The sequence below is a fragment of the Petaurus breviceps genome, unplaced genomic scaffold (genome assembly GCF_028583685.1).
Source record: "Petaurus breviceps papuanus isolate PSGF00001 unplaced genomic scaffold, PetGlider_PUasm1.0 175, whole genome shotgun sequence".
NCBI classification, from domain to species: domain Eukaryota; kingdom Metazoa; phylum Chordata; class Mammalia; order Diprotodontia; family Petauridae; genus Petaurus; species Petaurus breviceps.
In genome coordinates, this window is record NW_027185764.1 from 32,547,022 (window position 1) to 32,559,012 (window position 11,991).

The 11,991-nt window shown below is 38.0% G+C and overlaps 1 protein-coding gene across 6 annotated transcripts in view; it reads left to right on the forward strand.

Annotated features, from left to right (window-relative positions):
- The window catches only part of ATG10 (autophagy related 10), a 318,137-nt gene that overhangs the window by 190,347 nt on the left and 115,799 nt on the right, over positions 1 to 11,991 (forward strand). For all 6 annotated transcript variants that reach the window (XM_069085042.1, XM_069085045.1, XM_069085043.1 and 3 more), the window contains one exon: positions 8,841 to 8,979. In XM_069085042.1, coding sequence (XP_068941143.1) covers positions 8,841 to 8,979 — 139 coding nt within the window. The remainder of the gene's footprint in view (positions 1 to 8,840; positions 8,980 to 11,991) is intronic.

Here is an 11,991-nt window from a genome sequence, read left to right on the forward strand (position 1 = left end):
AAACAGATTTGGTAACTATCAGGGCTCCTTTAAAATGGAGTATAAAGGTAGTCAATGAATAAGGGAGAGAAGGCATAGGAGAGCCATATAAAAGAAATGCTTACCATAAATTTTTTTTGGAAGGGGAAAGGAAAGGCAATTGGGGTTAAGTGACTTGCCCAAGGTCTCACAGCTAGTGTGTCAGCTGTCTGAGGCTGGATTTGAACTCAGGTTGTCCTGACTCCAGGGCTGGTGCTCTATTCACTGCGCTGCCTCGCTACCCCCTACCATACTTAAAACATGATATGGTAACATGTGACCACTATTTTACCTTTTTAGAAAGGTGACGACTTAGAACATTAAAGCATGAGACCCTTGGTGGGATTGTTGAATAAACATTTCACCTTCACCTTTACTCTGTACTATCCATACAACTTCCATAACACCGTCTTATGGTGAGGCAGGCCGGGACTCGGGCTTACCCTCCTGTTGATGTTCGCCTTCTGTCCTAAGAGCGAGTGTGGGGATGGCCCTATAGTCAGCACCAGCAGAGGAATTTAATAGCCTCTGACTTCTTGAACTCATGAGGCTACTTCACAGTCCAACTCAGGATTGCTATTTGGCCACCTTTACTCAGAGGAGAAAAAAAACAACCCAAAAACAGAATAGGGAGCCAGACCTTGATATATACTAATTTAGGCTTACTTAGATGAGCCTCTACTCTAGCTACCATGTGCAATCAACCAGCATGGGGAAGAGAAATCTGCCCTTTCTCCCTGCCTCACAAGCTGGCACCGGAGAATGGTCCATGTCATCCATTCTGGAGTCAAGAAGAGAGTGAGAGTGGAATTGCCTCTGCCTTTAGAGACTGCTGAGTGGCTCTTCTCGGGTTAGTGGGTCTTTGAATATGTCCCCCTCTCCTGCTTCTGTCATGGGAATGAAACAATTGCTGTGTCATCCTAAAGGGATAAGTCTTTCAGTGCTGAGCACATCTCCCTGGAAGTGGTCAGGAAAGCTCAGCACCTGCTCCATTCAGTGACCCCAGTGGGCCCACACACACACATAATCAATGGGATGATATCTATCTATTGGATAATATATCTATAGGATGATACATATAAGTACATATATATATATATATATATACATAATACATGCACACACATATGAATGCCAATCCAGCTCCCATAGCAGGCTGCTAAGCCAGATCATTTGAATGGCTGAGGATCTCACTGAGGAGGTCCTATGACATTTTTGGACCTGATTTTATCAGCATATGGCTATGTGAAAACAAGAACCTATAAAGGACATTGCTCACTTTAGGAATTCTCTCCTCCATCTGTACAGGATAGTGAAAAGAGCCCTGTATCTGCACTCAGAGGACATCAGTTCAAATTCAGACTGCTATTTATGCCTTGAGCAAGTCCCTTTATCTTTCTCTACCTCAGAGTTTCCTCATCTATCAAATGAGGCGGTTGAAAGTAGATAAATAAAATGAGGAGGTTGTGTCAGACGACCTCTAAGTTCCCTTCCAGCTCTAAACCCATGAATCAGCACGTAATAAATTTCATGGACATCCACCATGACAGCAGTGAAAGCCTTTAGTAAGTATGCGTCTCCCTGTTTTCATGCCTTGTGCCATACTGATCACCGGAGAATCAGTGGACAAAATTTTCTCTGAGTTTCATCTATCAAAGAATTGCTTATGGTTTTCTCCAGAATGATAATGCTTTCTTAAACAAGGTTTGTGCTATCATGACCAATCAACATTGTGCTCGTACCAGAGAACATATGGTCTCAGGGCACATAATGAGAGGAGAGAGTCTTTTTCATTCAGTCAGAACGCTTCAGGCAAATGATATCTCCTAAACCATCTTAAAGAAAGTAGTGTCTAGGAATCATGGAGCTAATAATGAACAGCAGAGTGTCACTGGATATAAGCTGGTTAACGTTGACTCCCCTCCACCCCTTATCTTGTTCCAAACATGGCAGGCTGCAGAGCGTTTCTTTCCTTCTGCCTGGGAGTTGGTAGTTTGTTCCTCTCATTGGAAGCCCAAGCTGTCTCTGCTGATATTAGGCTGCTGCTCATATGTGACTTTATCGTTAGTAATCGTAATATATTAACATAGTTAATATGACTTATAGTAAGCAGCATCCTTTGAAGAGGTCCATTACATTATGGTTAATAGGACATATAATAGGAATAGGCCTTTTAATGCCAGTATTGAAGCTTCTGTATTCTTAGCTTCTATGTCCTTGAACTACCTCCTTGGTGACGTGTATCTCTTTGAATGTGATCCTCAGCAGACTTACCTAGTATCAAATCCCACTCTCTAGTGATTACAGTTATAATAACTTTTCAGTGTAATAAAAATAATATAATCAAGTATGAGTGCAAGGGAGGAATTGTGCTAAATTCCGGGGGAGAAAGACAAAATGAAAATAATCCCTGCCCTCAAGATGCAACATACATTCTAGTGAACGGATACAACATGTACACAAAGAAATGTAAGATTACTTGAGGAGGTAGAGAGGGAGGAGGAGGGAAACTTCATAGAGGTAATATTTCCAGAACTGAACTTTGAAGAAAAAAAACACCAAGGATTCTGAGAAGAGAAAATAAGAAGGGAACACATATCAGACATCATGGAATGTTCTATGTGAATGTATGGAGACAGGAAAGGGGACAATAGATTGGGGGAATAGCTAGTACTACAGTTTGACTAATGAGTGTCTAAAGGATGTACGAAGTATGAAATAATTCAGGGTAGGTAGGTTGGAGTCATGCTGTGAAGGTTCTTAAGCACTATCTTGGGGAATTTGTATTTATTTTATCCCAAATTCAAAGAGAAGCCTCAGAATTTTTTAGGCAGGGGAGTAAACTGATCAGACCTGTGCCAGAGGAAGAATATCTTGAGAGGGAAGATGTTTTTGCCCTTTTTTATATTCCCAGCACTTAGCATAATATATGGCAATAATAAGCACTTGATAAATGTTTCTTGCTGCTGCTGCTAATGATGATGGCAGCAGTATGAAGGGAAACCTCAGAAGAAAGATCAACTCAGAGGTGGTCGAAGCAAATGGCGGTAAAGGCCTGAATTAGTGTGGTAGATGTGTGAGTAAAGAAAAGGGAATGGATGCAAGAGATATCATGGAGGTAGAACTGATAGTATGTATAATTGGTATTGATAAGGAAGAAGAAAGAGTCAGGGATGAATCTGAGTGGCTGGAGGGATGCTGATGCCCTCAACGGCAATAGGGAGTTCTGGAGGAGGGGGAGACTTATGGGAGAACATACTCACTCAGTACAGCCTTGGATGTGGTGAGTTTGAGATGCTGATAAGCTATCCAGAAGTAGGTGTCTTGTATGTAGTTGATGATACAGGACTTTAGCTAAGTAAAATGTTATGAGGTATTCTCAAGATATTCACTCTTTGTTCACTGTAAGGGCCTTTTTAATGGTTAATAAAGTAGAAGCATTATTGTGTAGCAGAACTATAACAGAAACTTTAACTGTGTGCTCGAATCTGGGACAGATGTATTGGCAATGAGTGTGGAGAGACAACGAATGACTCTGGGACATCCAGAGGCCATTGTCATCACCTCTGATCCTCAGCTTCTTGTGCTGTGAGTGTTTGCAGGCTAGTCTGCTCTGGTCCAAGTTAACTAACATTCCTTCCCCCTGCCCTATGTCAGCACTCTCAGGCAAAGTCCCAGGGGCCTTCTGTTGTTGGGAGTTCTGTGTCACAGACAAATGGAACTTATTCTTGGAGAGGTTATAAAATAAAAGTGAAATAGGGAAGTAACCTTGTGGTTTACTTTAAAACTGACAAAATCATGAGAGAATTGTTCATTTCATAATTGTTTAATTAATCATTTCTCCTATTTCTTCCCTTTTAAAAAGACTAGCTTTTAGGGAAAAAGTGATTTTTAAAAAAATTTTTGGAGGGGGTAAGGAAGGCAGTTGGGGTTAAGTGACTTGCCCAAGGTCACACCGCTAGTTAACTGTCAAGTATCTGAGGCCAAGGTTTGAACTCAGGTCCTTCTGACTTCAGGTTCGGTGCTGTATTCACTGCACCACCTAGCTGCCTCAGAAAAAGTGATTCTTTAAAAAGCTATAGTTTATATATCACACCCTAAACCACAAAATTTACTCTTCATTCTGGCCCAGCAAAGCCAACCAAAGAAAATAGCTCTTTCAACATATCTTAGGTTTTCATTTTGATTCTTGAGAAAGGTTAACTAGTCAGTGATTTTATAAATCTGTTCTTAGATATGCGAGATCATTACCAACCTTTATCTTACTTTTCTTTACTCCCTCAATTCAGCTGCCACAAAAACACTATCCCACAAAATGTAGTTTGGGATTAAGGAAAATGTTATATGAGTAAATAATAAACACATAAAAAAAGAATCATTTTAAAAAACATGAATTCCGCATATTCTACCTCCTGTAGCAATGATGTGTAAGGTCCTAGAGTGCAGAAATTGTATTTTACTTATTCTTGCATTTCCTTCAGCACTCAGCACAGTACTTTTCCTAATAGCAAAGTACTCAATAAATATTTGTTGAATTTCGGCTTGAATTTAAGACTGACAGAAGAATTTGGCTTCCTTCAGGTATTCATTCTCTTGTTTAATAAACAGCCTTCCACTAGCTTATAATCTAGCAAGGAACAACAAAATTATATATGTGTGTGCATGTGTGGGTGTGGGTGTGTGTGTATATATATGTATATACATATTTATATTCCATGAAGTCCTTTCAATTCCATTGTATTCCATTATTAAAGTGAATATTAATTAAAGATGGGGATGTCCAGTGCTTTCTTAAGAATATAGGTTCATCCCTGGCATCCAGTGGGTGCCTTGCTGTCTGATAATTGAATAATGTCAAAAACACATTGTTACTCTTTGCTAATATTGATGTCCTGGTTCTACTCTAATGATTTTGTTATTTAACTATTTGCCAGGTTCAACAAACACTATTTTGATATGCTAAGTATTGAGGTTCATTGGGTATAAGTAGGTTGTAGGAAAGTACCTATGATACCTAGCATAATACTAAATATTAGAGAGAAGGAGGTTGGATAGCATTGGAAAGGGATCTCCAAATTCTTTAAGTTCAGAGGAGGCTCTTACAGCAAACTTACAACTTGTTTAATCAATTTGTAGTTGTTGTTAAGTCATTTTCAGCCACATTTGATTCTTCCTGACCCTATTTGGGGTTGTCTTGGCAAAGATAATGGAGTGGTTTGCCATTTCCTTCTCCAGTTCATGTTATAGATTAGAAACCTGAGACAAACAGGATTAAGTGACTTGCCCAGGGTCATACAGCTAGTAAGTGTCTGAGGCCAGATTTGAATTCAGTAAAATGAGTCTTCCTGGCTCCAGGCTCAGCACTCTCCACTGTGCCACTTAGCCGCCCCACTTAATCAATTGCTTACTTTTCAAACCATAGTTGAGAATTTATATTAAAGAAGAAATACGTGTATTTTAAAATTATGGGGAATAGGAATAGGGACTGGACCTATGATTTCAGTGGCATAGGGAACTCCCAGATGAGGAAACACTTTCTCAGTGCAGGTCACACTTCTGCAACTTGTAGTCTTAGAGAATTCCCAAGAATACTTGCAATTTTAAAATTATGTCAAAAGAAAATGGAAAATTATTTAAATTCTTTTTCATTTCTTCAGTACTTAACCTTTCAAATACCTGGGAGTTTTATTTCACAGAATCACAGACTGTCAGACTTATAATGGACCTTAGAGGACATGTTGTCCATGTACAAATAAATAAAAATTCTATCTATAATATATCTGGCAAGTTATTCAGCCTCCCATTGAAAACCTCAGCTGAGGGGGTAATACACTTTCCCCTGAGGCATCCCATTGGACTTTTTGACAGCTCTAATTGTTAGAAAGCTTCCCCTAAAACCCAATGTATATCTGCCTCTCTACTACTTAAGCTCTTTATTCCTAGTTCTGCCTTTGGGTGTCAAACAGGACAACAGCCCTCAGATACTTGAATAAACTATAATGGTTCCCCATCCCCAATGCTTCTCTTCTGCAGTACAAACATATGCAATTCTACTGATCCTCCTTTAGCATGATCTCCAGTCTCCAGTTTCTTCATCATCCTCATCATCTTTCTCTGAATACACTCCATCCTATTAACATATGTCTTTTCCGAAATGTGGAGACAAGAATTCAACAAAATACTCCAAATGAGCTCTGACATAGTACTGTAGAAAACTATCATGTTGTCCCTTGCTCTGGATACAGTGCCTCTCTTAAGTCAACCTAATATAACATTGGCTTTTAGGTCTACCTGACACACTGTTTAACTCATAGTGAACATGTAGTCCTTTATACCTTCCTACTCTAAATCTTTTTTTTTTTTTAACACAAAGTGGTATTTATTCTCCTTCCCTAAAATTCGTTTTGTGCAGTGGAATTATTTTTAACTCAAGTAAATTAGACTTTGCATTTTTTCCTATTAAAATTAATCTTATTAGATTTGGCCCAGTGTTATACCCTGTTAGGTCCAACATATTAACTATCTCTCCAGCTTCATAGCATCTTAAAATTTGATATGCACATTATTTTTGCCTTCATCCTAGTCATTTTTACTGTGCTGAAAAGAAAGACTGAAGGACAGGTGCTTTGAGAGCTTACCCTAGATTGCCTTCTAAGATAACATCAACCTATTAAGGATTATTCTTTAAGTCTGGTTATTGAACCTCTTCTGAATTCATCTAACTATATTCTCATCTAACCCTATCTTTCCAGCTGTCTCACAATGATAATATGATGCATTTTATGAGTTGGTCATATGAAGCTAGGTAGGTACTTTCTTCACATGTCCACTTTTCTCTTGGGTTTCAACTCCATGTTGACCATTTTCATTCTGCCCTTCCCAGGCTAAAGGTAATTTCCTTAGAAAAGAAAACAGAAACAAAACAGGACTACCTTCTCCTTTTGCCATTATCATCATCCTATCCATTACAAACAGTGGAACTGTTCCTTCATTTTCTTTTTAATTCTAATATGGTTTAAAATAAAACCAAACCAAACAAAGAAAAAAGTTCCTTACTTCTCAGCATTTATCTTCAATTTTTGCTTATTCTGAGCTGTGGTATCTTTGCCATTGCTCTTATTGGACTGTGTCATTCTTTTTTGTTTATTTTTCATTACCTATTACTTTCTTCTAGTTTCTTTATGTGACTTTAAAAAAAAATCTGTGTTGGTTGATGAATTCCCAGTGCATCCGAACTCTTTTTCTTTCAGGACTTGTGTCATTAGAATTTCATTCTCTGGTGTTTCTGTTCACCTTTGAACCAGTTTCTTCTGTGGAATTTTAGGTCATGGGATCCTACCTATGCCTTCCGCCTCATCTACTGCCTTTTAGAAATTTCTGGGTTTTCTCTTTTTTTCCTCCTGGGGATGAATGGTATCCACATTTCTGATTTCATCCATATAGAGAACTCCCATTGTGGAAAAACTAACCTCTTATGTAGATCAGGAACTTCTTTAATGGAATTTATGATGTTAAAGGGCTTCCTGGAGCTACTAAGAGATTAAGTGCCTTGCCCATAGTCACACAGTTAGTACCTGTCAGAGGAAGGACCGGAATCTAGGTTTTCCTGACTCCAAGACTGGTATCTCTGTTGACTGTGCCATGCTACTTCTCTAAACGTTTTAATTTTTTGCTAAATTGATAAATATGTTACTGTGGCTTAGTCAAAACATGTGTAAGCAAGTTTAGTGTTCAAAAAAGATGAATTCTTACAACTCCTTAATTATTTGATTGTGAATGAGGAATAACAAGAAGTGATAAGGGTTGGATATGTTTTAGATGACTTGATATGTAAGAATGAAGCCTTGTTTCAGACTGATAACACCTGGAATATTCCCTTGTACTTTTTTCTATTCGTTTTTTTGATTTTTTTTTTTTTACATTTGATAAGAATATACTAGTCATACTTCTCCTTTGCTCTACCACATTATTACTTTTGAAGGGAATTCTTCAGAATGAAGATGTAAATGGGATTGTGGAGGGAAAAAATGTCATTCATTTCAATTGATTTTGTTCTATTACATAGAATAAAAGGTAAATTCCTAAATTACCATCCCTCATCTAAAATTAAAATATAAATTGTAACTAGTAATGTGTAATAAAAATGTACTTGACTGCTAAACATTCCTTTTTACCTAATCACAAAATCCCATTTAATCTTAGTCTGACATTTGCCTACTTTATTATAAATCAAGGGTTGTTATAGAAATAGATGATATATAATAACAAATTATTGATGGCATATAATAAATTATTACATACTGATGATTATATACAAATAAATAACAAAGATTCATCTCTGCTTTTGAAATGTGTCTAAAAACCCTATTTTCCTACTCAAAATGGAAGTAGGAACTTTTCTTCTGGCAGCCAATGAACTTTTGGCAAGCACAGTAGACTCTTAAAGGTTATTTTTCACCCACCTGTCCAAGTAGTAGGTGTTTTTATATGTAACAGGTAAGGAAGAAGATTGTTTCTGTAGCTATCTTACTACTCAAGTTGTGCCAGCAAGCTTTGCAGTTGAAATGTATTTTCCCTTGTTTCTTTATATCAGACTGCCTTATTAATCAAAAGTAGGCTGGAATTAAGTAGTGCTAGTGTTTTCTCATTCATGTGTTAAATACTGATCTGAAGACTAGCTACCCTTTATTTACTTCCCTGCCCTACATTTATTTAACTGTGAAGCAGCAGAGAACAACAGAGAATCCCCCATAGCAGCCATCCCCACCACAGTAGCATACTTTGACTGACACTTGTCTGTTTTGTTTCCTTGCTTGCTTTAGGATAACTTTGAGCTCTACTCTGATGACTCTGAAGTGGTTGCTCCTGCTGCAACATCAGAAGTGATTCGATATGAATACCATGTCTTGTATTCCTGCAGCTACCGAGTACCTGTCCTGTATTTTAGGGCAAGTTTTTTGGGTAAGATCACACCTGAAAGGAAGAGTATATTCTTGACATTTAGATAAACTAGGGGGAAAAGATTTTGAAAGTAATCATTGAGAAAGTCACAAATATTCCTAAAAATAAGAAAACTCTGTGGGTGAGGTAAGGTTTTACTGGTAAATTTCCTCATGCTTCAGAAAGAATGAGTATCAGGGCTTCATAGTGGATGATATCATCTCAGCCTGAAAAAGTCTGATGTTCAGATTGTTGGCATTCCGCCCATGGTTGACTAAGCCTCCTGGCCATTTTTCTTTTCTTTACTTTAAACAAGTAGAAACAACTTAAAGCTAAAACATTTAACTATAACTTTATTGGGGAAATGTTTTGTAGCCCAAATTATTTAATAAATCTAAAAGCAAACAATGCCATTAATTTCAGTGATTATCAGTTTGTTTGAGTGATATTTTACAATATCTGCTAACTTTCTTCCCCCCTCCAACCTCCATGTCAATATAGCTAGTAACTCAATGCCTAGCTACCTCTGCTGCTATTACTTAACTCACTCCCCTGCCAGGAGGGTGGAATATACTGTCTCCTCAGAGGCCTCTCTTAATAAAGCTTATTTAATCAGCAGCCACATGGACTCTCTATCCTGCAACATTGCCTTCCCTCCTTCCTGGATGTCCATGGACTAAACAGGTCAGCCATGTGGTACACCTAGCAGGAGGAAAGGGAGGATTCTTCCCTCCATCTCTAACAGCCACCCTCCTCCCACCCCCCATTTGCATCTTGCCTGGCAATATCAGGAGTATTTTGCATTTTGAACAGCCTTCTAACTTTTTTTTTTCTGAATAGCTAAGACATCTGAATTTAGCCAGTGATATTTTATTTTTAATTAAAAAGTAGCTTAAGTTGCTTTGAATGTGTGTTTGGTAGATTTAATCACTTGCTGCCTTATATTGTTTAATGGTCTCTAATTTTGCAGTGTTGGCGTTTTAACAAGCACTTAGGATTTAAAACACGAGAACAAATTCTCATAGACTCCCTGGTGAGAAGATTTTAATCTGAGGTGCAGTTTCTAAGAAGTGACAATTTGGGGTAAATTTTCAACATGGGACATGGGGAATTGAGGACACAATAAGAGTTCACTAATTCACAGACTCCATGCTGCAGAGTTACGCTTATGGTTATTACAATCATTTAAAATGCTCACCCTATTGTAATTATGTTCGGGTTGTAGTCAAAAGGTTAAAGAAGCTTTCTTTGTCAGTAAGTTGTGCTACCTTGCAGCGGGAAGAGAAAATAAATCTATTTAGTGGGGAGAAATGGCTCTTTCCTGGGTTTAGTGGCTCTGGCTCTGGTTGCGCTTTCTGTATTCCTGAGAGGACGGGGGCTGCAGCAGGTAAAGGAAGTAGGGCGCTGTTGCCACAGTACTGTACTTCCATGTAATTAGTATTCACCATAAGCAGTTAATCACCAGAGAAGAGCTCCCAGAGACAAAACAAGTTGTTTAGCTTGTCAGCATCGGGGAATCGGAGGTGTTGAAACATGACTGCTTCTAGCTGGGAGTGGGTATTGCAGAAGCTGGTGGCTGAGCTCACGCTCCCTCCTCCCTGTTACGTGCCAACAGCTCCCCTTACAGTGCAGAAGAGTAAGTTTTCTCGCAAGTACCGTCGCATTTTTAAATTATATTTTTACACTTCCTCAGACCTTTCACAATTCGGGTTTTCTGTTTCCTAGAACAAGACGAGGCTTCTTGGTTTCTCATTATGTACTTTAAAAATGCCCTTCAGTTATGTCTAATAGGAATGAACCATTCAAGTAATTTATTTGGAAGTGTTCTCTTTTTTGCTCTGCAGAGCAAAGGAGAGCTATTAGTTATCTTCCATTCATTTCAAAGTATTTATCTAGTGTTTGTGCAGATACCTGCAATGTCTATATATTTTTTTAAATTTTACAAAGCATGTAGCCTGTTTTGTCGTGGAGAAATATTGAAGAAATAGTCATTCCCTTTAGCATATGTAAATAATTTCTCCTTTCTCCACAACCTTGCCTAACCTGAAGATCAATCTGGGGAATATTCTAAAAATGGATTGCCCTTTACTCTGGAATCCTCATTTTTAAATCATATCAGTCTGTTTATGTTTCTCTGTTAACTGATTGCTGCTGCTTCATGCACCCTTTTGTTTAGCAAATAGGGGAATAACCTTCTCGGAAACCTCCAAGGTAGCCACCATTCTTCCCCAATGCCTTCCTTTTATGAGAAGTCAAGATTTTTTGTGTATCCTGTACATGAGAACTTAAACCTAAAACTAATTAGTGTAGCTAGCAAGCCTCCAGTATGGGGGTTAATTTTGTTGGCTTCACAGATCATTCATTGCATGTCAGTTTTTTGGGTGCTAATGTTTGAAATTTCTCTTGCATCTGATTGTTAGTAAGATAAAATTATCCAATTTTCTCTGCATATTTCTCCATTTTCTTGGCAAAATATCCTGATGTTCTTAGGTGTTCTGTCTATTACAAACATATATTGGTACTCTTATCAAATAGACTGGATTATTGAAGGCATCATTATTATGATCCCCTTTTTATTAATCCCAGCAAAAGTTGTTTTTGTAGTTTGTTAGTTTTTATACAATTATATGAAGCTTTGAAAGACTGAATTACTCCGGGAAAGATGATGATCTGAAAGGCTGCAGCAGAGTCTAAATCCCTCTAAAACAGAGGATCTCAACCTGGGGTCCACAGACTCTGTGAACCTGAATGGAAAAAATAACATCTTTGTTTTCATTAACCTCAAACTGAAATTTAGCATTTTTTTCCATTACTTAAAAACATTATTCTGAGAAAGAGTCCGTAGATTTCAACAAATTGCCAGAGGGGTCCCTAACACAAAAAAAGGTTAAGAACCCTTTCTCTAGAGCCAAAACAGGAATGATTAAAAAAAAAAAATAGTACCAAGTAAGAGGATCCTGAAACAAGAGAGTTAAGCTCAGAGAAAAACTAGCCAGGTCTCTCTCTCTCTCTCTCTCTTTCTCTCTCTCTCTC